The 26,973-nt window shown below is 42.4% G+C and overlaps 1 protein-coding gene across 6 annotated transcripts in view; it reads left to right on the forward strand.

The window, feature by feature from the left end:
• The first annotated feature begins 423 nt into the window (after positions 1 to 423).
• LOC112221056 (glutamate receptor 2) overlaps positions 424 to 26,973 on the forward strand; it is a 56,229-nt gene continuing 29,679 nt past the window's right edge. For all 6 annotated transcript variants that reach the window (XM_024383127.2, XM_024383129.2, XM_024383128.2 and 3 more), the window contains exons 1-2: positions 424 to 833; positions 1,022 to 1,162. In XM_024383127.2, the coding sequence (XP_024238895.1) occupies positions 749 to 833; positions 1,022 to 1,162 (226 nt within the window). In that variant the 5' untranslated portion in view covers positions 424 to 748. The remainder of the gene's footprint in view (positions 834 to 1,021; positions 1,163 to 26,973) is intronic.

Here is a 26,973-nt window from a genome sequence, read left to right on the forward strand (position 1 = left end):
CCCATGGATGAACTAAGGTGCCACTCTCAAACCGGCATGGCATTTGTTTGCTTATCCACATGCTGTAATGTTATAGTGACTGTGAGTCTGATTATCAGAAGGGCACACATAGGTTTATTCAAGATGTAATTCATGTTAGTATTTGCTAAGTTGTTAGTGCAGAGTGATACAGCGAAGGGCTAACCCCTCAATAATGACTTGTTTAACACGAAGACGCCTGGAGATGATGAGATTGCCCTTATGGTCTGCCATGAATCTTAGCAGGTTTAAAAAGTCAAGGCCACATATTTAGTCTCCTATTATACGCTCAACAAACTAACATGTACAAACACTAATGAGCCCTGGGCGTCGCGAGGAAGTGGATTGCGCGCTCGGCTCCTCTCGTGTCTTTACGCATCTCATTAACATTCGTCGCTTGTTCGTGATGCTGAAACGATCTCCAGCGCACGGAGCAGAGACTAGAAGTGTTCCTGTTTGTTAAAGGAGGTGTCGACGACTCGCAGGAGGACAGCGCGAGAAAGAGGAGCGGAAGAGACAGTTAATATACAATTCCTTCACTGTTGGACCTGGAAAAAGGGAGCAAGAGCCCTAATTTTCTATACAAAAACCACCTGCAGAAGAAAATAGTCACCAGTGAATTTTCCCTGACAGCAAGTCTTCAATATGTGTCGGATCTAACATAGACCATTATTGTGTAAACAAGGAATATCTCCGTTCTTGGGTGGATGTGGGCACATTTGTTGTGGAAATGCCTAAGCTTATGAATTCATCGGTTTTCTTTCTACCAGTTTTATGGGGTTTGGCGCTTGGTGGCTCTCAAAGTGTACAAATTGGTATGTATCAATCAAATAAGTTAATTGAAATTATATATCATTGGACATAGGTCCAGCAAGTAGGCTAGTGATTGTGCCAATGCATTATGAAAGGTGGTCATGAAAATATATAAAATAAATTAACAATACAACATATTGGAATAGTCTATGCACAAGTATATTGAGATGTCCAATTGTTTCTATTACAGGTGGACTCTTTCCAAGGGGTGCTGATCAGGAGTACAGTGCATTTCGGATAGGAATGGTTCAATTCAGCACACCCGAATTCAGATTGACGCCCCATATTGACAATCTGGAAGTAGCAAACAGTTTTGCTGTCACCAATTGTTGTAAGTAACAACTGCAACCTATTTCAAGTCTCTTTACATAAAATGCACATCATTTTCATTCCCCTTCAAAGATATCAATAGAAACACAGCGAAACTATCAATTGATATATTAAATTACATTGAAACGGTGCATGCGTAATTTGTGTGCGCTTATTTTAGTTCGTGAAACCATATCTGTTGTGGAAAGACATAGAAAAGTAGGCTGTTTGTGTTTGTATAATAAGATCATTGTTAATCTTCGATTCTACGAGAAATGACAAGGTAATGTTGGTTTCCACAGTAACATTCAGTCACAGTGATGACTCCCATGCCACAGGCGCGCGTAATGTAATGCATGATAAGCACTGGGGAATAATATCAATCTTCGTTTTGTTCATATTTTAATCAAATTCAACATATTTTAATTATCTTTTGTGAAATATTTTCACAATTTGCAATAGCTTATCATCTCAATGAAAGACCTGACTGAGGTCAAAAGGCATTCAAGCCTGTTAATGGAAAATTCATGGTCTTGGAAGACCCATAAAGACCTGAGTGCAGGCCTTTATGGTTCCACATTTAATAGTCTATGTGCATTTATTATCCTTATTTCGTCATTACCTTGATAAGGAAACTGATCTATATCCGGTATACATTAGATGTAATTCTGTGGAAGAGAAAGAAAGAAAGAAATAAAGTGTAAGAATGAAATTATACAAATAATTGCTTCCCTTCGGGGAGAAATATGATATAGGTTATTGCATAGCCTACTTCCAGTGTTTGTGGATTAGAATCTTGCCTAACACATTCGTTATGTTATTAGGTTCTTGAGCGCAATTTCTATATCTACTTTGGGAACAATCAACTGCAACAATATATATTTTAAAACTGACAGTATTTGATAGTTTATTTTAGAAATAATAGGTTCGATTGGATCTGTGCACTGAGCTATTAATGAGCGCGCGCTCTATAGATGGGCTACCAATTTCATCTAGCTGTTGCCAAGCGACAGTTCGTTTTGAAAAACGTCTCGGAGGTATATCAAAATTATATTTTAAATAGTAGGCATTGATTATTATATATAGATTCCACACTTTTCATATAAAAGCATGTTGCATTAAAGCTCCTCATTGCATCGCGCGACAGATGCCTGATAATGCTGGATTGATAGAACGGTGATGACATGTCAATCACAGCTTGGGTTCTATCTAAGTAACACCATGAATACCCATGATTGGGATGTCAGAGATGTTCTTAAATACTTGTAGATTGCTTCATTCCCTTACTAGTCTACTGTAAGTACGAAGCAGATGGATTCATTGTAACTTACAGATTGGCCTCACTTATTAAACACATATGCCATTTAAAAGCTTTTCCGGTCAGGAAGATTATTTCTATGCTCTTCAGAAGGGAAAAAGCTGAAAGCATGTTGATTGGACATACCGTAGCCTTTTAGTCATATGTGTTCTTATCATTTATTTGAACATATAGGGACAATAGATATGTGATAACCGTGTCTGTAGTCAACAAATCTGTCAATGGACCAATTCAAACTCAAGTAAACCACTGGTCAAAAACACTCATTAATAATTGGCAGTACTTTTGACAATACAATACATAAATATATTTATATTTATTTATTTTTTATGTATGGGGATATACTGCATATTACTAGAGAGCGAGAAGCTCTTCTCAAGGTTTTGACTGTATGCTTTTAAACCAGTAGATGGCACTATACATTACAAGGCATTACATTACTTCCCTTTGTATTTAAAACATACATTTTCAGCTGAGAAAGCACAATAAAAACTGGGCACAGAGACATTTATAGGAGCCCTATTAAAATTACATAGATCAATTTGCTATTCATTAGGTGAGACAGTGAATTTAGGTCCTGACAATGTAACCAGTAAATGGGGCATTTTTCATGCAAAGAAAGAATGATATCACTGGGATGAAAGACACTCTGATTAGCTAAATCACCAAGCTGTATTGAGGGCATAAGCTTGCCTTACAGGTTGAGGGCATACACTTCCCTTACAGATTGAGGGCATAAGCTTGCCTTACAGGTTGAGGGCATATGCTTCCCTTACAGATTGAGGGCATATGCTTCCCTTACAGATTGAGGGCATAAGCTTCCCTTACAGGTTGAGGGCATAAGCTTCCCTTACAGGTTGAGGGCATACACTTCCCTTACAGGTTGAGGGCATAAGCTTCCCTTACAGGTTGAGGGCATAAGCTTCCCTTACAGGTTGAGGGCATATGCTTCCCTTACAGATTGAGGGCATATGCTTCCCTTACAGATTGAGGGCATAAGCTTCCCTTACAGGTTGAGGGCATAAGCTTCCCTTACAGGTTGAGGGCATACGCTTCCCTTACAGGTTGAGGGCATAAGCTTCCTTTACAGGTTGAGGGCATACGCTTGAGGGCCCTTACAGGTTGAGGGCATACGCTTCCCTTACAGATTGAGGGCATAAGCCTCCCTTACAGGTTGAGGGCATACGCTTCCCTTACAGGTTGAGGGCATAAGCTTCCCTTACAGGTTGAGGGCATACGCTTCCCTTACAGGTTGAGGGCATAAACTTCCCTTACAAGTTGAGGGCATAAGCTTCCCTTACAGGTTGAGGGCATAAGCTTCCCTTACAGATTGAGGGCATAAGCTTCCCTTACAGATTGAGGGCATAAGCTTCCCCTACAGGCTGAGGGCATAAGCTTCCCTTACAGTATGCCTTGTGGGATAAGATCATTCATAATCTGATTAAGTGGATTGACATTTTCTCAAAGACATTTTTGTAAAGGTTAGGCAGTAAGTCTGAGAATAATTCCATTACTGGGATATTGTTGTCTATGCTTTAATGGTGACCAGAAGAAAAACAAGAATGTGTACAAATGTACTGAATAAATTATTGTTGGGCCAGTGGTACTTCTACCATGTATCAAAGCTATGGCAGGAGAGATGCCATATTGTGCCATCAAGAGTACATCTGGTACATTCTAGATCTGCTGCCAACTCTAGGAGAGTAGATAGAGGCTGCCACTGTGTGTATGTGTGTGTGTGTGCATGCGTGTGTGCCTGCGTGTGTGCATGCATGTGTGCATGTGTGTGTGTGCCTGTGTGCATGCCTGCATGTGCCTTTGTGCATACGTGTGTCTATGCACACTATTGTGTCTTGATGATTTTCCACTGACCAATTTCAAAACAATGAACACTCCCTCTCTGGGGTCTCATGGAAGAGATATAAAGTCTCTTGTAAGAAACAGATGATTTAACACATCAAAAGTCCCTTATTTACATGGTTAACATAGTCTCTCTAGACATCTGCATTGCCTCCCACAATTTTGAAGTCCCTAGGGTCTCGTTTTCAAGATTATGGTTGACTTGCCATGCTGTAATTTCCTGCATTCATCTGCAATCTGACTTCGTTATGATGTAGTATTCATGCTGTTTACACTTTTCACAAATTACCAAAAATCAGATGTATGCAGAAAGCATTTTCATTAAAACCATATCCCACTATTAAAGAGAACACTGTGAAATATTTAATATGCTAGGAAGTTGGGCCGGTCAGAAATCGAGGTTAGGCAGGACTCTGTGGACCTTAGCCTGCCCTGAACACACTCCCTAACCAATCCGCTTCCTAAATTGCTCCCTATTCCCTATATAGTGCACCAGAACCCTATGGGCCCTGGTCAAAAGTAGTGCACTACATAGGGAATAGGGTGCCATTGGGCACACACCCCTCTCATTTAAGAATCCTCCATTCACACATAAGTGGCATATCTCTAAACTACACAGAGCTGAAATATCAATTGCACACTTGTTCAAACACTCTTTTCAAGTAATATCATAAATAATAAATATTAATTGTAAAACTAAGTCATCTTCTCTTGTCTCATATGACATGGCTTAGCATGCTCACTGCCTCAGAGGTAGCCAGGTCAAGTCTCAAATAACATGGCATAGCCCGCTCACTGCCTCAGAGGCAGCCAGGTCAAGTCTCATATGACTTGGCTTAGCCCGCTCACTGCCTCATATGCAGCCAGGTCAAGTCTCATATGACATGGATTAACCCGCTCCCTGCCTCAGAGGCAGCCAGGTCAAGTCCCATATGACATGGCTTAGCCTGTTCCCTGCCTCAGAGGCAGCCAGGTCAAGTCTGTCCACGTTGATGTGCTCTATATGGAGTCACTGTGCATAGATGTCACTTGTCTGTCAAAGCAAGTTAGAACAGCTAAACAATATTAAGCTTGATGTTATTGCTTTCTAGGCTGCTGCTGTATGTTCAACCAATGAGAGGACACATCCACCCCTGCCAGGTATTTGATGAGTGAGTCATCAGATTTAGAATCAGCTTCCCCTTCCCCATTTATAACCCAAACTGTTATGAGGGGAAACAAAAAATGGACCCTAGATCAGCCTCTAGGGGTAACTTCATCCAATTCCTAATTCTCTGTTCAGCACCACATCAACATGTCATCCTTATCCCACTGGAGCGATCTTGATGTGTTCACTCAAATATATCTTATCTTTAATCTGATCTAGGACCTGATAAACAACACTCCTGGCTCCTACACACACCCAGTATCGTGTATCAAACTGTAGGCTACAGTATATCCAAGGCACTGTAGCGACAACTCTATTTACTCACAGTCCCTGTTCCAATCTAGATTCTGAAGGCAGAGCACTTCTTTGCCAAGGAGAAGGACCACAAGTATGATTATGTATCAGCAGTCCTTGACATCTGAGACTCAAACTAGTATGTGGACACCCCTTAAAAAGAGTGGAACTGAGCACACAGCCATCAATCTCCACAGACAAACATTGGCAGTAGAATGACCTTACTGAAGAGCTCAGTGACTATCAACGTAGCACCGTCATAGGATGCCACCTTTCCAACAAGTCAGTTCGTCAAATATCTGCCCTGCTAGAGATGTAAGTGCTGTTATTGTGAAGTTAAAATGTCTTGGAACAACAACGGTTCAGCCGTGAAGTGGTAGGACACATGAGCTCACAGAACGGGACCGCCAAGTGCTGAAGCGCGTAATGCATAAAAATCGTTGACCTTGGGTGCAACACTCACAACTGAGTTTCAAACTGCCCCTGGAAGCAACGTCACCACAATTACTGTTTGTCGGGAGCTTCATGAAATGGGTTTCCATAGAAGAGCAGCCACACACAAGCTTAAGATCACCACGTGCAATGCCAAGCGTTGGCTGGATTGGTGTAAAACTTGCCAACATTGGATTCTGTAGCAGTGGAAACACGTTCTCTGGAGATATTGGGCTAGGCGTTCCGCTAGCGGGACAACTTCCAGTGAAACTGGAGGCCGCACAATTCAAATAAATAATCATAAAAACTATGCATATTAAACATGTAGGTACATACAAGTGTCTTACATTGGTTGAAAGCTTAAATCCTTGTTAATCTAACTGCACTATCCAATTTTCAGTAGCCATTACAGCGAAAGCATGCCATGCAATTGTTTGAGGATGGCGCCCCACATCAAAATATTTTTCCACCGGCACAGGTTTCAGAAATTCACAAATAGCGATTAAATATTCACTTACTTTTTGAAAATCTTCCTCTGATTTGTCATCCAAAGGGTCCCAGCTATAACATGTAGTGTCATTTTGTTAGATAAAATCCTTCTTTATATCCCAAAAAGTCTGTTTAGTTGGCGCCATCGATTTGAGTAATCCACTTGTTCAACATGCAGAGAAAGGAATCCAAAAATCTACCGCTGAACTTTGTTAAAACAAGTCAAAATACGTTTCTATTGACTCCTCAGATACCCTAAAATGGAATCAAACTATAATATTTAATACAGAAAGAAGTATGTTCAATAGGAAACCGATATTAGCAGGTGCGTCTTGTCTTCCTCACGCGCCCAAACACGAATTTCCAATAATATGTCCCAGTACTAAAAATCACATATCTTACTCATTTTGGAAGAAACAAGCCTGAAACCTTGAACATAGAGTGCTGACACCCTGTGGAAGCCAGGGGAATTGCCTACTGGGAGCTAGAATTAATTATTTCCCTATACTTTCCATTGTAATAGCATGGGCTCTTTGGCTCTTTGGATTTTCTCTTACCATATCTATTGTGTTATAGTCTCCTACATTATTTTAACATTTCACAAACCTCAAAGTGTTTTCTTTCCAATGGTACCAATTATATGCATATCCTGGCTTCAGGGCCTGAGCAACAGGCAGTTTACTTTGGGCACGTCAGTCACGTGGAAATTGAGAAAAAAGGACCCTAGCCTGAAGAAGTTATAATCACGCTTCACCTTCTGGCAGTCCGATGAACAAATCTGGGTTTGGCGGATGTCAAGAGAATGTTACCTGTCCCAATGCATAGTGCAGACTGTAAAGTTTGGTGGAGGTGGAATAACGGTTGGGGTTGTTTTTCATGGTTAGGTCCCTTAGTTCCAGTGAAGGGAAATCTTAACACTACAGCATACAATTACATTGTAGACAATTCTGTGCTTCCAACTTTGTAGTAATAGTTTGGGGAACGCCCTTTCCAGTTTCAGCATGACAATGCCCCCATGGACAAAGCAAGATCTAAACAGAAAAGGTTTGTTGAGATCGGTTTGGAAGAACTTAACTGGCCTGCACAAAACCCTCACCTGAACCCCATCAAACACCATTGGAATGAATTGGAATGCTGACTGTGAGGCAGGCCTAATCACCCAACATCAGTGCCGACCTCACTAATTCTCTTGTGGTTGAATGGAAGCAAATCCCTGCAACAATGTTCCAACATCTAGCGGAAAGCCTTCACAGAAGAGTGGAGGCTGTTATAGCATCAAAAAACTCCACATTAATGCCCATGATTCTGGTAAGAGATGTTCGATGAGCAGGTGTTCACATAAATATCTACACTTCAAAAGGGCATCGACAACACAAGGTATACACAGTGCTGGATATATTGTCCTGCCTAGACCCATTGGTAAGATGGCACAAACAAATCTGGGACTAGGCCAAAATTGCCCCCTTCATCACATTTGGACACAGACAAACAGGTGTGCCTATACAGATCATAAGCGCTGTTTATATTTCAACTTACAGTAATATGTCATACAGCGCATGCTGTAAGTGGGTTCAGCAACAGTATATACATGTTGCATCATAATTCTCTGTCTGGTTTAACCCCTTAATATCCACTGGTCACCATTTAGCTCAGAATTTGGAAGATTCAAACATGTTAAATGCAGTGGAATCCTCGGTACATAGCTCCATTAAAAAGGTGTGGCAATGAAGGGGTTAAATGAGTCGTGAATCCCTGTCCACAGGGAGACTTGATATCATAATATTTGTGTAGTCAATTTGATACTGGGTCAATTTGGAATGCCCAAATGATTTATTCTGTTTGTTCTAATCTAGATATTTGCAATGGTGGATGAATTCATTAGCCATACTAGATACTAAGCTCACTACCCCTCTGATGGAGAGGAGGTTGTCTTTAATCAACAATATGATTGCGATTTTAATCGGGCCGCTGTTGTAGGTTTATTTCTTATTACCTGTTCTCATCAAAAACCTAACATCTTTGTGTGTGTGCATGTTTGTGTGTGTCAGTGTGTGTGTATGCATGTGAGAGAGAGAGAAAGAAAGAGAGAGAGAGTGACAGACGGTGATGGGCAGAGTAGCGAGTGGGCGATGGAGGATGGCCAGAGAGAGAGGCAGTGAGATAGAAACTCAGACAGACAAAGAGAGAGATGGAGAGAATTGTCTTATTCTCCATCCAAACAACCCATTGAACAGGCTTATGTAATGCCATGTATGAGACAGACATGGTATCAGTATGCAGCTAAGCAGCCCAGGTCCATTAAAGGGGACAGGATGATTCATATCTATTCAAAACCACCACGAGGGGTCTAATCGATAGAGGGAGGTCTCTTCTCCTTTTTTAAGAGTAAGATCATTTTATTGGTCAATTGGACACAAGGTCCAACCAAAATTTGACTTCCACTTTTAACCCAACCCCTCCGAAAGACACATACATACATCTCTGTGTTCTGTTCTTAATAAGGGACTGTAGATTTCCTCCATTCGAGAGACCAGAAACAGGCTGACCTGGTAGATATGTCACACAGACCATTACAATGAGCTACAGTCCGTACACACAGTTCTTTCACCAAGAGATGACATTCTCAGAGTTGACTGCCCCCACCCACACCCATCTAGTACAAGACCTAGTTCATCTACTGTGGCTAAGCAGTGACTGGAGAGAATTGGAGAAGGAGAGAGAATGGGGGGAGTTGCATAAATTATCTGACAGATTGATTTCCACTCGGCTCTTCCCCTCACAAAGAAAGTAAAGGTAATTGTGTTCCATCCAATAAAAAACTTCTAGTACGGCTGACCTTTTAGCGAGACCTGGCTCGGTCAACTCCATTCTAAATGAACGTGGAATCAAATGGGGCTGCTATAGTTATGACGCAATCGATGTGCCCCTGTTGCACAAACACACAGCATAGTGTTGGAATTTAATTTACTCTCTTACAGTAATGACAACCTGAGGATATTGAGACTTTCTTCTGTGTTTGGATGATGTGTTATTCTTATGATCATTGTCACGAAGCCACACCCATCCCACTGGTGTTAGAAGTTCAGAAGGAGAAAGTGTAGGCTATATAGAAGTAATGACGCTCAAATAGAAAATCATTAAACCAAACAATGAGGGTTTCTATCATAGTAATGGAGGTGTAGATTCCATCTCACATCCCATTGTTCCAACTTGTAAACAAGGCTGCATGGGATTTATCTTAATGCGACTCCGTGTAGCCAATGGCAATGTCTGCGTTAGGTATAATGCCAGGAGCCACTTGGGTATTTGACAGCTCAAACGCAGTTCCACCTCAGACACCGTCAAAACATCAGTTATGTGGATTTCGGCTGAAGTGGATCTGATTGAATCGGGCCCTAAATGTTCCACTGCACAATAGCAGTGGAGGGGCATCGCTTGCTTATGATTGGTAGTCCATTGTGGTTGTATTGCTTGCTTATGATTGGTAGTCAATGGTGACTGTATTGCTTGCTTATGAGTGGTAGTCAATGGTGACTGTATTGCTTGCTTATGATTGGTAGTCCATTGTGACTGTATTGCTTGCATATGATTGGTAGTCCATCGTACCTGTATTGCTTATTTTGATTAGTTTTCCACCATGCTTGTATTTTTTGTTTTTGATTGGTTGTCCATCGTATCCAATGAGGACCATCTCAATCTTGCCCTTTATCTGTATAAGGCTGTATCACACCCGGCCGTGATTGGGAGTCCCATAGGGTGGTGCACAATTGGCCCAGCGTCGTCCGGGTTTGGCCGGGGTAGGCGGTCACTGTAAATAAGAATTTGTTATTAACTAACTTGCCTAGTTAAATAAAGGTGAAATAAAATAAATAAATATATATGAATCTTGTGATGGCTGTAGGGGCCAATTCTGGTGGCAGACAGGGCATGTAAAGGCTATGTTGAAGGGCCATGTGACAGGGCATGTAAAGGCTGGGTTGAAGGCCCATGTGACAGGGCATGTAAAGGCTGGGTTGGAGGAGGCAGGGGACAGGGCATGTACAGGCTGGGTTGGAGGGCCAGGGGACAGGGCATGTAAAGGCTTGGTTAGCCAGGGGACAGGGCATGGAAAGGCTGAGTTGGAGGGCCAGGGGACAGCTCTGTAAGCATGCTTTTTCTCACAATTAATTTACAGTTGTTGTTTACGTTGTCCCTCAATGCAGTGGAACCAGTGTGATATGCAGCAGGAAGTCCTGAAGGGTGGATGTTGCCCTTCTTCTGGGTTGTTTTAATCTGGTCCTTGAAACATTATAGTGTCAAACTATATCTGTCTGTACAAACCCAAAACATGAAATTAATGTATGGTTCGCTGTAAGTTAAAGTCAATGTGACATACTGTACTACAGTAGGAAAGGGATTCATCGAAAATCTAACACCAGAGATCGAGAAACATGTAAAACCCATTTTACAGTGTTTTAGTAGCTCATCAGCCAAGGCTGCTCCACTGTTACCATAGCAACGTGGTGCCAGACTACCTCTCCATTGGTAGACCAGTAGACATTTAATTTTGTCTTTTTGTGAGGCCTACGCTCCTGAACGTTCCCCTACATTGGTGGTGTTGTTCTTCAAATGAACTAAAGCACAACTAGGGCAATGACGCTCAGTGGAGCAATCAACTTTTATTAACGATCCAGCACCGTAATAACATGTTCAGTACAGATCTATGGTAGCCATGGCGACAAAGGGATAATTGGTCTTCGGAATTAACATATGCTTTCATTTGAGTCTAGTCATGTGTAAGGATCTATTCTGAGCATTAGTACAGGAACATAATCTACCACAACACGTATGTATGAGTTGAATGGTTTGCCAAATTCCATGTTGTGTTGGAGTGTTTACAGCACCATAGTAATGCTACGTCATGCATGCCATGTTGAAGCAATCTGAGCAGGTATCATTGAGACAAGGTGCACTGAATGGAACTCCAATCATATCCAATGAGGCTTTGGGGTTACGTTTGGTAGATCCGACAGATAGAAGTGTAACACAGGACATATAGTCTACCGATGGGATACTGTTTCTGATTCTTACAGAGCAATTTACTATAACTTGTAGCATACTAATCAACCCTGCCAAATTGTTGGACTGCAGATAGTGTCTCAAACTCAGTATGCCAGAAAACAGACTTTGCTATTCAACATTAGGGTGCAAGTGCTATTCTGTCCACAGTACACCTTTCTATATTTCCCATTGAATGTTTTTCCATTTGTGCATGTTCCATCCTTTTTATATGCACAAATGAACAGACAATACTGAATAAGTAAGCTGGAGCTTTCACACACATTCAGCTCGAGCAAACAGGGAGTCTGTTTGGTTTCCGTGGCAACCGGGCTCTCTGTCTAGTTGGATGAAACAGTCTTTCTATACAGCAGTAGTAGCTAATATAACACTATGCCAAGACATCATTAAAGAGAGTGCTGCTTGGCCAAAACCTCTGTGCTGGTGTATTTCGAGAAGTCATTATTTATGTACTTTGTATTTAGCTATGACTACACAGACAAATCTAATAGCATCCCTACCAGCTGCAGTGTTGTGGTCTTATACTTGCATGATGCATGGATTGATTGATGAGAATCAATATGTCTTTGAATATAGTATTGTCTTTTGTGGAATTAAATATTGCCTGTGTGAACAACCACAATAACCACAAAATCATTGTTTGTTCTATGTTTCATATGCACAATTTATGAAACAAATGGCTATTGTAATGTGTTTACTGAGGTTTTTACTTCTCACTTCATAATATGCGGTCAGTTTATAGTAACTGGAAGAAATCAAAGGACAACTGCTGTAAAGTAGATTTTTTATGTGACGCGATACATAGTAAACCCTCCCTCCCCCACCCAAACAACCAACCAATACGTGGGACATATGTTAATGAAACAGGGACGGGGAGTGTGGGTGGGTGTTGTCAGAGACTGAGATCTTCTGTTTTCTGTGCTGCTACAGAGCAGCTGCCGGAAGAGCCCCCGACCCCCAGACCCAAAAGAATCCCACAATGCCTCCCTCAACCTCAGTGATCCCCTCGAGCAACCTCATAGCCACACCACCACACTGCTACACCAAACAAGAGCATGATTGAGACATGTCACCATGTCACCCCCAGCCTATAGTTGGCTGAGGAGAGAAGTTCAGCTAGGTTCTACTCATCTAAACTGTATGTGGCCTCTTACCCACGCTTGCTACACTTGATTGCTGATGTGAAGTTAATTGGGATTCAGTTGTGAGAAATAAATAAATAAATAAGGAGGATAAGATGAAAATTAGATTCTCCTGACGGGCATCACCAGTGAAGAGATCAAAGAACAGACCCCATTTTGTTTGGTAGTGTTTTTTCTCTTTTCCATATTTTTCTTCTTCTGTTTAATCTCAGGTGTAATAGCACAGATGCAAATTGTGAAAACAGGAAGTAAATAAAAAAGTACATTTTGTGTGTACTACGTCATCACAAGTGTCAGCAACAGAGATATTTTCAATGTTGTCATTCTGATGTTGACCCTCACTCTGCTTCTATATGTGATGGTAGTAGCACATTTGACATCATCACACAGGTGCCTTTCGACTGTCATGGAGACAACAGATGTCACATGCTGCCATAACAGTTTTTATTATTTTGAGAGGGAGCGAGAGAGAGAGAGAGAGTCTAGCCATTCCTGACGTTTGCCAATCTGCCACGGACAAAGATAATGTGTTAAGGATTGTACACCATTGTACAAAATACTTGATACCCAGCTATGGTGTGCTCTGGTGTAATTCTGAGACTTCAATTACAACAGGGACATGCTCATGTCCAAGTCATATCCAAGTGTTTATTTGTGTGTGCATACAGTGGGGCACAAAAGTATTTAGTCAGACACCAATTGTGCAAGTTCTCCCACTTAAAAAGATGAGAGAGGCCTGTAATTTTCATCATAGGTACACTTCAACTATGACAGACAAAATGAGAAATAAAAATCCAGAAAATCACATTGTAGGATTTTTTATGAATTTGTTGGTGGAAATGGTGGAAATGGTGGAAAATAAGTATTTGGTCACCTACAAACAAGCAAGATTTCTGGCTCTCACAGACCTGTAACTTCTTCTTTAAGAGGCTCCACTGTCCTCCACTCATTACCTCCACTCCTGGCCAAGACCAAAGAGCTGTAAAAGGACACCAGAAACTAAATTGTAGACCTGCACCAGGCTGGGAAGACTGAATCTGCAATAGGTAAGCAGCTTGGTTTGAAGAAATCAACTGTGGGAGCAATTATTAGGAAATGGAAGACATACAAGACCACTGATAATCTCCCTCAATCTGGGGCTCCACGCAAGATCTCACCCCGTGGGGTCAAAATGATCACAAGAACGGTGAGCAAAAATCCCAGAACCACACGGAGGGACCTAGTGAATGACCTGCAGAGAGCTGGGACCATCAGTAACACACTCCGCCGCCAGGGACTCAAATCCTGCAGTGCCAGACGTGTCCCCCTGCTTAAGCCAGTACATGTCCAGGCCCGTCTGAAGTTTGCTAGAGAGCATTTGGATGATCCAGGAGAAGATTGGGAGAATGTCATAAGGTCAGATGACACCAAAATATAACTTTTTGGTAAAAACTCAACTCGTCGTGTTTGGAGGACAAAGAATGCTGAGTTGCATCCAAAGAACACCATATCGAATGTGAAGCATGGGGGTGGAAACATCATGCTTTGGGGCTGTTTTTCTGCAAAGGGACCAGGATGACTAATCCGTGTAAAGGAAAGAATGAATGGGGCCATGTATCGTGAGATTTTGAGTGAAACCTCCTTCCATCAGCAAGGGCATTGAAGATGAAACGTGGCTGGGTCTTTCAGCATGACAATGATCCCAAACACACCCCCCGGGCAACGAAGGAGTGGCTTCGTAAGAAGCATTTCAAGGTCCTGGAGTGGCCTAGCCAGTCTCCAGATCTCAACCCCATAGAAAATCTTTGGAGGGAGTTGAAAGTCCGTGTCGCCCAGCAACAGCCCCAAAACATCACTGCTCTAGTGGAGATCTGCATGGAGGAATGGGCCAAAATACCAGCAACAGTGTGTGAAAACCTTGTGAAGACTTACAGAAAACGTTTGACATCTGTCATTGCCCACAAAGGGTATATAACAAAGTATTGAGATAAACTTTTGTTATTGACCAAATACTTATTTTCCACCATAATTTGCAAATAAATTCATTAAAAATCCTACAATGTGATTTTCTCGATTTTTTTTCTAATTTTGTCTGTCATAGTTGAAGTGTACCTATAATGAAAATTACAGACCTCTCTCATCTTTTTAAGTGGGAGAACTTCCCACCATCTTTAACATAGCTTCAGGTGCTACTTTTCCTCTCACCGAGAGAAACACCATTTAAAAACAACATTGACATTTGTCACAAAACAGATTAGGCTGTGAGAAAACCCATTGATGTTCTTTCCTCAATCTAGACTAACAAAGACATCATGGTGGGCCGTTGAGGGTCTTTCTAGTAAATTCTCTCTGTGCTCTAGGGAGCTGAAATCAGAGCAGGAATCAGCCTGTGCAGTATCTAGATAAGTGACACGTACTCAGGCCACTGTGGGGAACGGGTGGTGGCTTACAGCTACAGCTCACAAACAGTGACACAGTGACAAATCCACTTTTACATAAAAGATCAGTCCTCGGGCATTCTCTGCAGAGTTAGAGCAGTGTTATCTATTCTACTAGGAGTGAACGGATGATGACGGTGATGTTGATGAGTGTGTGTGTGTGCATGTGCGTATGTTATGATAATAATTGGTCTAATCAGTGCTACTTTCTTCTGGGGCTAGAACCCATCTCTTGCAATTAAAACACTTGCATTTAAAAGGCAACATTTACATATTATCTCCAAAAGAAACAACAAATGTGATTAATTTCAAAATGTAATTTTCATCAAAACATCAAACAGATGACCAAATGACCAAATTAATTTCCCTGTCCCCAAAAAAATCATACTTCATTATGCGCCCAGCTGCCATCTATTTGAGAAAATATCACCTGTCAAGTATAATTGAGCTTGATAGAAACACAGTCCAACAGTCTGCTTCTCAAATATAGTGGCTGAAAAGGGAAAAGCAATGCTCTAAAACAGCCTGTCACAGAGCAGGAAACAAGGCCAGCAACACTCTAAAACAGCCTGTTATGGAGCAGGAAACAAGGGCAGCAACACTCGAAACTAGCCTGTAATGGAGCAGGAAAGGAGGACAATAACACTCTAAAACAGCTTATCATGGAGCAGGAAACAAGGACAGCAACACTCTAAAACAGCATGGAAATGAGGCCAGCAACACAATAAAACAACCTGTCATGGTGCAAAAGAGGCCAAAAACACTCTAAAACAGCCTGTCATAGAACAGGAAACGAGGACGGCAACACACGGAAACAGCCTGTCATGGAGCAGGAGACGAGGACAGCAACACCCTAAAATAACATGGAAATGAGGCCAGCAACACACTAAAACTACCTATCATGGAGAAGGAAGCAAGGGCAAAAACATTCTGATACAGCTTGTCATTGAGCAGGTGATGAGGACAGCAACACTCTAAAACAGCCTGTCATTGAGCAAGAAATGAGGCCAGTAAGACGTTGAAACAGCTTTTCATGGAGCAGGAAACAAGGGAGAAAATACTCTAAAACAGCTTGTCATGGAGCAGGAAACGATGACAGCAACACTCAAAAACACCTTGTCTTTGAGCAGGAAACGAGGCCATCAACACTCTAAAATAGCCTTTAATAGAGCAGCAAACGAGGGCAGCAACACTCTAAAACGGACTGTCATGGAGCAGGAAACGAGGATGATAACACTCTGAAACAGCTTATCATGGAGCAGGAAACAAGGGAAAAAAACTCTAAAACAGCTTGTCATGGAGCAGGAAAGGAGGACAGCAACACTCTAAATCACCCTAAATCACTCTAAATCCCCCAGCAGCAAACAAAGCCAGCAACACTAAAATAGCCTGTCATGGTGCAGGAAACGAGGACAGCAACACTCTAAAAAAGCTTGTCGTGGAGCACGGAACAAGGCCAGCAAAACTATAAAACAGCCCTTCATGGAGCAGGAAAGGTGGACAGGAACACTCTAAAACAGCTTGTCATGGAGCCGGAAACGAGGCAAGTGTCATGACGTGGCCCTCTTTGGGTATAGCGAGTGCCTTCTCCCGCTCTCCCTCTTACACCCAGGTTCTGTTATCTCAGGTCATAAATTCCTGGAGGAGTCTCTCTCCCTCATGCATTATAGAGAGAGGGTTCACAGTAGAACAAAGGAACTTCTTCTACCTCACAGAACTTGAGAACTGAACAATATACATGTTTTGGAGAATGTGTAAATGGTCGGTGAACAATTCACCTACGACCGGTCCATTTTGTCTAATATTTGTGACCTGTTTATACAAGAGTCTCCGTTATGAGATTTGCATCTAATTATTGTATAAAATGAATGAGTAAAGAATAAACTATTTGTGAATTTATGTAATGTGATTTTAAACTGTTTAATGAAAGAAAATCCAATTCCATTTTATTGTTTAACTAAGTCATTGGCTGGCCCATGAGAACAGACCTTGATCTGGCATCATGGGACAGCCCTTTCCTGCTGTTCCGAATATAATCCCCACCTGGAGAAGCCCACTGGAGACCATGCGTACCTTGATTACCGAGAGGGCTAAGGTTTGAGTAGAGACCATGCATTCCTCGGTCATCTGAGGGAGCTAGGGTTGTAACGATTGTTGAATTCCTAGCATTGGCTACACTGGTGGAAATGGTTAAACTCTGACACTATCAATACCGGCAGAATAAGAACAAATCTTCGATACTAATTACTAGTCTGCAGCTAGAATTTATGTCGACCTGGAATGCGAAGACCGACAACCGCCGAAACATCTATTCTATAAGAACATTTCTGAATGTTGCTCTGAAGTATCCATCTAACCAAAGACTCCAGGGACGCAGAGAGAATCTTGAATGAACTTTGCAACAGAAAGACAGACGATTCCAACAGAGATCACGACGCGACACACTGAGCGTAAATATATATATTGATTGCAATTATTCCCGAATGAGTGAGCAAAGGATTAGCATTTCAATTATTATAATTATCAACTGTGTAGTGTCTTTTGTCTTTCACGCCATTCTCAGTCAATTTGTCTACCAAGCCGTCATATCGGTTTAGCCCACTAGGGAACATCCCCTATCATTTCCTTGTAACCATATATATTGTTGTTTGTTTATGCATTTTTGTGATTATTTAGTATGTTAGTAAATCAATTATTAACCAATTGATGTGTGGATGATTCGTAGCAAAGACTGGGTTTGTGCAGATAACCAACAACTTTCGACGTTTGGAATGAGACTAACGTGAGGTAAAGAATGATTCATTAATTAGAAGACTAATTGGTCAGATATTAAAATATCTGAAAAGTTATATTAGGAAAATTATAACTTTGCAATCTGAAGATTTTCCTTGGTGCCCCGACTTCCTGGTTAATTACATTTACATGGTTAGTTTAATCACGTAATAATAATTACAGAGAATTGATTTGATAAAATTAGTCTTCACTTTAATGATGCCAAAGACACGACAGAAGCCATACTCAAAAACAACCTCTGATGGAGAAGGAAATGAGGCCAGTGACACTCTGAAGCATCTTATCATGGAGAAGGAAATGAGGCCAGTGACACTCTGAAGCATCTTATCATGGAGAAGGAAATGAGGCCAGTGACACTCTGAAGCATCTTATCATGGAGAAGGAAATGAGGCCAGTGACACTCTGAAGCATCTTATCATGGAGCAGGAAATGAGGCCAGTGACACTCTAAAGCATCTTATCATGGAGAAGGAAATGAGGCCAGTGACACTCTGAAGCATCTTATCATGGAGAAGGAAATGAGGCCAGTGACACTCTGAAGCATCTTATCATGGAGCAGGAAACGAGGCCAGCAACAATCTAAAACAGCTTGTCATGAAGCAGGAAACAAGGCCAGCAACACTGTAGAACAGATTGTCATGGAGCAGGAAATGAAGGAAAAAACACTCTAAAACTGCCTGTCATGGAACAGGAAACGTGGACAGTAACACTCAAAAACAACCACTCATGGAGCAGGAAATGAGGCCAGCAACACTCTAAAACAGACTGTCATGGAGCAGGAAACGAGGCCAGCAACACATTGAAACAGCCTGTCAAGGAGCAGAAAACGAGGTCAGCAACACTCAAAAACATCTTGTCATTGAGCAGGAAACAAGGCCAGCAATACTCTAAAACAGCCTGTCATGGAGCAGGAAACGAGTCCAGTAACACGTTGAAACAGCTTCTCATGGAGCAGGAAACAAGGCCACTAATATTCTAGAACAGCTTGTCATGGAGCATAAAACGAGGACAGCAACACTCTAAAACAGTGTGTCATGTAGCAGGAAACGAGGCCAGTAACACTCCTAAACAGCATGGAAATGAGGCCAGCAACACAATAGAACAACCTTTAACTGAGCAGGAAACGTGGACAGTAACACTTTAAAACAACTTATCATGGAGCAGGAAACGAACCCAGCAACACTCTAAAACAGCAGCAAACAAAACCAGCAACATTCTAAAATAGCTTGTCGTGGTGCAGGAAACAAGGACATCAACACTCTAAAAATGCTTGTTGTGGAGCACGAAACAAGGCCAGCAAAACTATAAAACAGCCTGTCATGGAGCAGGAAACGTGGACAGTAACACTCTAAAACAGCTTATCATGGAGCCGGAAAAGAGGCAAGCAACACTCAAAAACAACCTCTCATGGAGCAGGAAATGAGGCCAGCGACACTCTAAAGCATCTTATTTTGGAGCAGGAAACGCTGACAGCAATACTCAAAAATAACCTCTCATGAAGCAGGAAATGAGGCCAGCAACACTCTAAAGCATCTTGTCATGGAGCAGGAAACAAGGCCAGCAACACTCAAGAACAGCTTGTCACGGAGCAGGAAACGAGGAAAGCAAAAATCTACAATTGTCTGTCATGGAGCAAGAAACAAGGCCAGCAATACTCTCAAACAGCCTATCATGGAGCAGGAAACGAGGCCAGTAACACTCTAAAATAGGGTGTCATGGAGCAAAAAGCGAGACCAGCAACACTCTAAAACAGCCTGTCATGGAGCAGCAAACGAGTACAGTAACACTCTGAAACAGTTTATCATGGAGCAGGAAACGAGGCCAGAAACATTCTAAAACAGCATGTCATGGAGCAGGAAACGAAGCCAGAAACACTCTAAAACAGCATGTCGTGGAGCAGGAAACGAGGCCAGAAACACTCTAAAACAGCATGTCATGGAGCAGGAAATGAGGCCAGTGACACTCTGAAACATTCTGTCATGTAGCAGGAAATGAGGCCAGAAACAAACTAAAACATTCTGTCATGGAGCAGGAAACGAGGCCAGAAACATTCTAAAACATTCTGTCATGTAGCAGGAAATGAGGCCAGTAACATTCTAAAACAGCATGTCATGGAGCAGAAAACGAGGCCAGAAACACTCAAGAACAGCTTGTCATGGAGCAGGAAACGAGGAAAGCAAAAATCTAAAATTGTCTGTCATGGAGCAAGAAACAAGGCCAGCAACACTCTCAAACAGCCTATCATGGAGCAGGAAACGAGGCCAGTAACATTCTAAAATAGAGTGTCATGGAGCAGGAAACGAGGCCAGAAACACTCTAAAACAACCTGTCATGTTGCAGGAGACGAGGCCAGCAACACTCTAAAACAGCCTGTCACGGAACAGGAAACGAGGCCAGTTAAATACACTCAGAGATCTCTACAGGGCCTTGAGAAAGTAATCATACTGTACCCCTTGACTATTGCAAATTTTGTTTTGTTAAAGCCTGAATTATAAATGGATTACATTTTTTTAAAGCTCACCCATCTAAACACAATACCCCATAATTACAAAAGGAAAACATGTTGTTAGAAATTTTAGCAAATTCATTGAAAATGAAATACAGAAATATCTAATTTACATAAGTATTCAGACCCCTGATTCAATACATGTTATGATTTCAGCTGTGAGTCTTTCTGGATAAGTCTCTAAAAGCTTTGCACTCCTGGATTGTACTATATTTGCCCAATTTTCTTTTCAAAATTCTTCAAGCTCCGTCAAATTGGTTGTTGATATTTTCTAGACAACCAGTTTCATGTCTTGCCATATATTTCCAAGCAGATTTGAGTCAAAACTGTAACTCAACCACTCAGAAACATTCACTGTCTTCTTGGTAAGCAACTCCAGTGTACATTTGGCCTTGTGTTTTAGGTTATTGTCCTGCTGAAAGGTGAATTAATCTCCCAATGTCTGATGGAAAGCAGACTGAACCAGGTTTTCCTCTAGGATTTTGCCTGTGTTTTTATCCTGAAAAACTCCCCAGTCCTTAGCGATTACAACCATACCCATAACATGATGCAGCCACCCCTATGCTTGAAAATATGGAGAGTGGTACTCAGTAATATCTTGCATTGGATTTGTCCCAAACATATATCACTTTGTATTCAGGACAAAAAGTGAATTGCTCTGCCAATTTTTGTTGCAGTTTTACTTAAGTGACCTGTTGCAAACAGGATGCATGTTTTGGAATATTTCTATTCTGTACAAGCTTCCTTCTTTTCACTCTGTCATTTAGGTTAATATTGTGGAGTAGCTACAATGTTGTTGATCCATCCTCAGTTTTCTCCTATCACAGCCATTAAACTCTGTAACAGTTTTAAAGTCACCGTTGGCCTCATGGTGAAATCCCTGAGTGGATTCCTTCCTCTCCAGCAACTGAAATAGGTAGGATGCCTGTATCTTAGTAGTGACTAGGTGTATTGATACAGCATCCAATGTGTAATTAATAATTTCACCATGCTCAAAGGGATATTCAATGTCTGCTTATTTTTATTTTTTACATATCTACCAATATGTGCCCTTCTGAATTTGAGGGACCTTACAGATAATTGTATGTTTGGGTTCCAGAGATGAGATGGCCATTCAAAAATCATGTTAAACACTATTATTGCACGTATTATTGCAACTTATTGTGACTTGTTAGCACGTTTACTCCTGAACTGACTTAGGCTTGCAATGACAAAGGGGTTGAATATGTATTGACTCAAGACATTTCAGCTTTTCATTTTTAATTAATTAGTACAAATTTAAAAAAGCATTGGGTTGTGAATACTTTCTGAAGGCACTGGACATAATGACAAGATGCTCATGTCTCCGCCCTAACAGTGAGAGTCATTTCCCCCAAAGGCGGAAGGTAGGCGACAAGCTTAGGTTCAATATAAACCCATAGAATAGCATTGGGCTTATTGTGGACAGATTTCGGCGAGAGGGAAAACTTTCGCTTTGCCTCTTCCTCGCTGGTATACTTTGTCGGGTTAGAGTTATGGTGTACCCTCTTCTAGCATCACTGCTGAAGTTTCTACAGATTGCTGGAGCTGGCACTGACATATTTTATGGTTCCTTTCTAATATTAGTTATAATGGGGTGATCATTATACTTACTACTGCTGACCAATATAGCGTTTTGTATAATGTACACTACCGTTCAAAGGTTTGGGGTCACTTAGAAATGTCCTTGTTTTTGAAAGAAAAGCCAAAACGCCTATGTAGATATTTCATTAAAAAATCTGCCGTTTCCAGCTGCAATAGTCATTTACAACATTAACAATGTCTACACTGTATTTCTGATCAATTTGATGTTATCTTAATGGGCAAAAAATGTGATTGTCTTTCCAAAACAAGGACATTTCTAAGTGACCTCAAACTTTTGAACTGTAGTGTATATCTCAAAGACATACTGTGCTCTTTGGTGTCCCGGGCACAGATTCAGCCTACTCCTGGACTAAAAAGAACGCTCAAATGAAAATGTATCTAAAATATAATATAAAGTTCAAATGTGTGATTCAGTTGTTTCTTTTCAAAGATTCACAGTGATTTGTGTTGCTGTGTTTTGAAATACTGGATCCTTGAAGACTGGACATGAATGGTTTTGTTCTAGTCCAGCAAAGTCCAGGCCAGTCAAGGTGGTTTATTAGTTGAGTGTATATAGATGTCGTGGGATTATTTAAGATACTATTTGAAGAGGTATGTTTTCAGAAGATGGGCAGAAACTCTGCTGCCCTAGCTTCAGGGGGAAGCTGGTTCCACCATACTCTTTCCACCATACTGGTTCCATCATATTGACCTACAGAGCATTTTCGGTCATGATGAAGTGAATATCTGTGGCGACCAGGGTTGGGGTCAATTCCATTTAAATTCTAGTCCTTTCAGAAATTAAACCCAATTCCAATTCCACATTTTCCTCATTGAAAAACATTGAAGAGAATTGCAGTTTCAGTGTACTTGTCACGGCCGTCGTTGACGGAAGACCAAAGTGCAGCGTGGTAAGCGTACATAGACTTTCATTTTAAAATGTCGCCAACAAAACAACAAATGAAAGGAACAAACGTGAAGCTTACAGGGCTAAGTGCCACAAACAAATTTAACTTCCCACAAACACAAAAGGGAAAAAGGCTGCCCTGATTGAGAAACATACCCGGGCAAAACAAAGAAATACAAAAACATAGAAAATAGAACATAGAATGCCCACCCAAATCACACCCTGACCAAACCAAAATAGAGACATAAAAAGCTCTATAAGGTCAGGGCGTGACAGTACTCCCTCCCAAAGGTGCAGACTCCGGCCGCAAAACCTGAAACTAAAGGGGAGGGTCTGGGTGGGCATCTATCCGCGGTGGCGGTTCTGGTGCGACGTAGACCCCGCTCCACCTCTGGCTCAACCCACTTTGGTACTGCCTCTGGTGCGGGGACCCCTGTCGCTGACCCCGGACTGGAGATCCTCGTTGCGGGCCCCGGACTGGGGACCCTCGCTGCGGGCCCCGGACTGGGCACCCTCGTTGCGGGCCCTGGACTGGGCACCCTCGCTGCCGGCCCTGGACTGGGCACCCTCGATGCGGGCCTTGGACTGGGCACCCTCGCTGTGGGCCCCGGACTGGGGATCCTCATTGCGGCCCCGGACTGGGCACCCTCGCTGCTGGCCCCGGACTGGGCAGCCTCGCTGTGGGCCCCGGACTGGGCACCCTCGTTGTGGGCCACGGACTGGGCACCCTTGCTGGAGGCCCTGGACTGGCCCGTGGAGCAGGCACCGGACTCACCAGGCTGGGGAGACCTACTGCAGGCCTGGTCTGTGAAGAAGGCACAGGATGAACCAGGCTGGGGAGACCTACTGGAGGCCTGGTCCTTGGAGGAGGCACAGGATGAACCGGGCTGTGGGGGAGAACTGGTGATTTGGTGCGTAGCCTTGGCACCACTCTTCCAGGCTGAATGCCCACTCTAGCCCGGCACCTCCAGAGCACAGGCACAGGTTGAACTGCGCTGTGGGGGAGCACTGGAGCTCTGGTGCTTAGCACTTGCACCTCTCCTTTTGGCTGCATGCCCACTTTAGCCCAGCACGTGCGGGGAGCTGGAACAAGCCTCACTGGGTTCTCCTGGCGAACTGGGGATACCGTGCGTAGAGCTGGCGCAGGATAACCTGGGCCGAAGAGACGCACTGGAGACCAGGAGCGCTGATCCGGCACAAACCCTCCTGGCTGAATGCCAACTCTAGCACGGAAACTGCGGGGAGCTTGCAGAGAGCACACCGGGATATGAGAGCGCACTGGAGACACACGACGCAGAGCCGCATAACCTGGTGCCTGACTAGTCACTGTCTCAGGTCTATAACCTGACTCCGCCAATCTCCCTGTGTGCCCCCCCAAAAAATGTTTTGGGGCTGCCTCTCGTGCCTGCTTTGCTGACTTGCCTCCTCATATTGCCGCCACTCCTCCTTCGCTGTCTTTATCTACTCCGTTGGACGGCGATACTAAACAAGCCTGCCTCCAGGGTCCCTTACAGTCCAGGATCTCCTCCCATGTCTAGGAGTCCCTTTCACCACGCTGCTTGGTCCCTTGTTGGTGGGAAGTTCTGTCACGGCATTCGTTGAAGGAAGACCAAAGTGCAGCTTGGTGAGCTTACATTTACTTTTATTTTAAAATGTTGCCGTCAAAACAACAAACGAAAGAAACAACCGTGAAGCTTACAGAGCTAAGTGCCACAAACAAAGTTAACTTCCCACAAACACAAAAGGGAAACAGGCTGCCTAAGTATTATTCCCAATCAGAGACAACGATAGACAGCTGTCCTTGATTGAGAACCATACGCGGCCAAAACAAAGAAATAGAAAAACATAGAAAATAGAACATAGAATGCCCACCCAAATCACACCCTGACCAAACCAAATAGGAGACATAAAAAACTCTCTAAGGTCAAGGCGTGACAGTACTTCCTGAATTGACTGGAATTGAAATGGAATTGACCCCAACCCTGGTTGTGGTGACCTCCAAACTCCATTACTCATCATTACTATGGAAGCCTAACAAACTGAAATGAGAAGACATGCTTGGGGTGCAGGTTAGTGCAGGGGAGCTGGAAAGTCTTCACACAGAGAGATGCAGTCAATTAGGGCTGAACACATAACTTTCCCTCTGTAGTTATGGTAATGACTCCATTTTCACCCAAATAACTACGTAGCACTCACTCTCACAGGGAAAGTTCACGTTCCACTGTCTGTGACCACTTGCTCTGGGCAAGATTTCCCATGGTAGCAGAAGTTGTCTCAACACTCTCAAGTGTCCTGTCCTGGTCTCCATCTATCTGATGATAGACCATAATGCTGGTCCTTAGTCGTCTGCAGTAGTTACTCATTTTGGTCGACACTTCTTCTCTAGTTGTTTGAGTCTCATATTGATTCCACCTGTCATGATTTTGTTCTTATGTTATTACAATTAGAACTAGCGATGAGGATTTCGTTGCTGGAATGCTGTTGTATATTTATTTGTCAACTCAAACACACACACACAAACTGCCATCACACTCACACAATAGAAACTGCACGACATTGTTGGGATTACAATTTACAAATCAACCAAATCTGCGTTACAGTTATCTTCTCCAAACATTACTCAGATTACACCTAAGTAAGTTTCCACTGTATGGTTCCCTTCAAAACAACAGAGATAAGAAGTAGAAACTTGGTTGGAAAGCATAGCGAATGGACACGGCACTGAAATAATAATATCATTTTCTGTCAGTCTGACCTCAATTTCCCAATTAGGACCAAAGAGTTTCACCCAGACACTCTAGTCTAGAGGGGGTATTTCCCAATGCAAAGTACAGCGCACTTTCATTGGAAACCGGTTATACAGTATGTGACAGGCATTTAATGGCTTTTCTGAATCCTCTCCTTTTCTTCCAGTAACAGTTTTTGTGGGTTGTCTTTGTCTTGGGATGGGACATCATTGGATATTTTGATTTTGTGTGGGAAATTTGGTTGTAGACATATCATTGTTCGATCTTACAGTACAGCACAGCCACTTAAGGCAGAATTACAGCAGTTAGAGTGTGATACAAATTGTATTTGATCGGATGCCACATCAATGGATGGCGTGCCGTGTCATCAATTAAAAGGATTAGGGTTAGCGTCACAAAATTGAGGGAGTGATTAGACCGCCTTAAACAATGCTATCCCCGATGACCCCTGACAAACTTTTAATTGACAGACAAACTTGACATATCAATAATGATTTTGGCAGGATATGAATGTGGGGCTGTCAATTGGAGGCATTCAACTGAAATGTCTGCCTGGCATTAAGAGTGGCGTAAGGGATTTGTGAAATACTTCAGTGTTGAAGGAAGTAGGAGAATGCTGTGGTAAGATACTTGGTGGTGTTACTCTGTTTTGCTTCGGAAGTTGCTCCATATATTCCAAGTAGCTTGGGTGTCCATATTTTCAAAGTAGCTTATGTGGACGATCATATTCACTTTCCCCCCACTTGTTAAACAGAGATTGTTTCTGCCAATAGAGTATGCATTAAACTAGGCCCAACAACTAATCAAACCTAAGTCCAAACCTGATGATATTCAAGCCTGTCCAGCATGTTAACATCAAAGATGGCCATCACAGCCTATAAAGATGTAAAGCAGCAAGATGTCCATTTTAGCCGAGGCAGCTAATATCTAATGGGTAGACTCCAATCCCCCGGTGTCAGCAAGTCAACACAGTTTCACCGTGCTAGAGGCCAATGATTAATTGGATTAATTACAATGGACAGACATACATGTCCAAGTCAATAAGGCTGATTAATCTACACTTGAACAATAGACATTTACAAGCGACACCCCAATGTGCTGACCATTGACCAAATGTTGTAT

Source organism: Oncorhynchus tshawytscha, linkage group LG21 (genome assembly GCF_018296145.1).
Source record: "Oncorhynchus tshawytscha isolate Ot180627B linkage group LG21, Otsh_v2.0, whole genome shotgun sequence".
Classification (NCBI taxonomy): domain Eukaryota; kingdom Metazoa; phylum Chordata; class Actinopteri; order Salmoniformes; family Salmonidae; genus Oncorhynchus; species Oncorhynchus tshawytscha.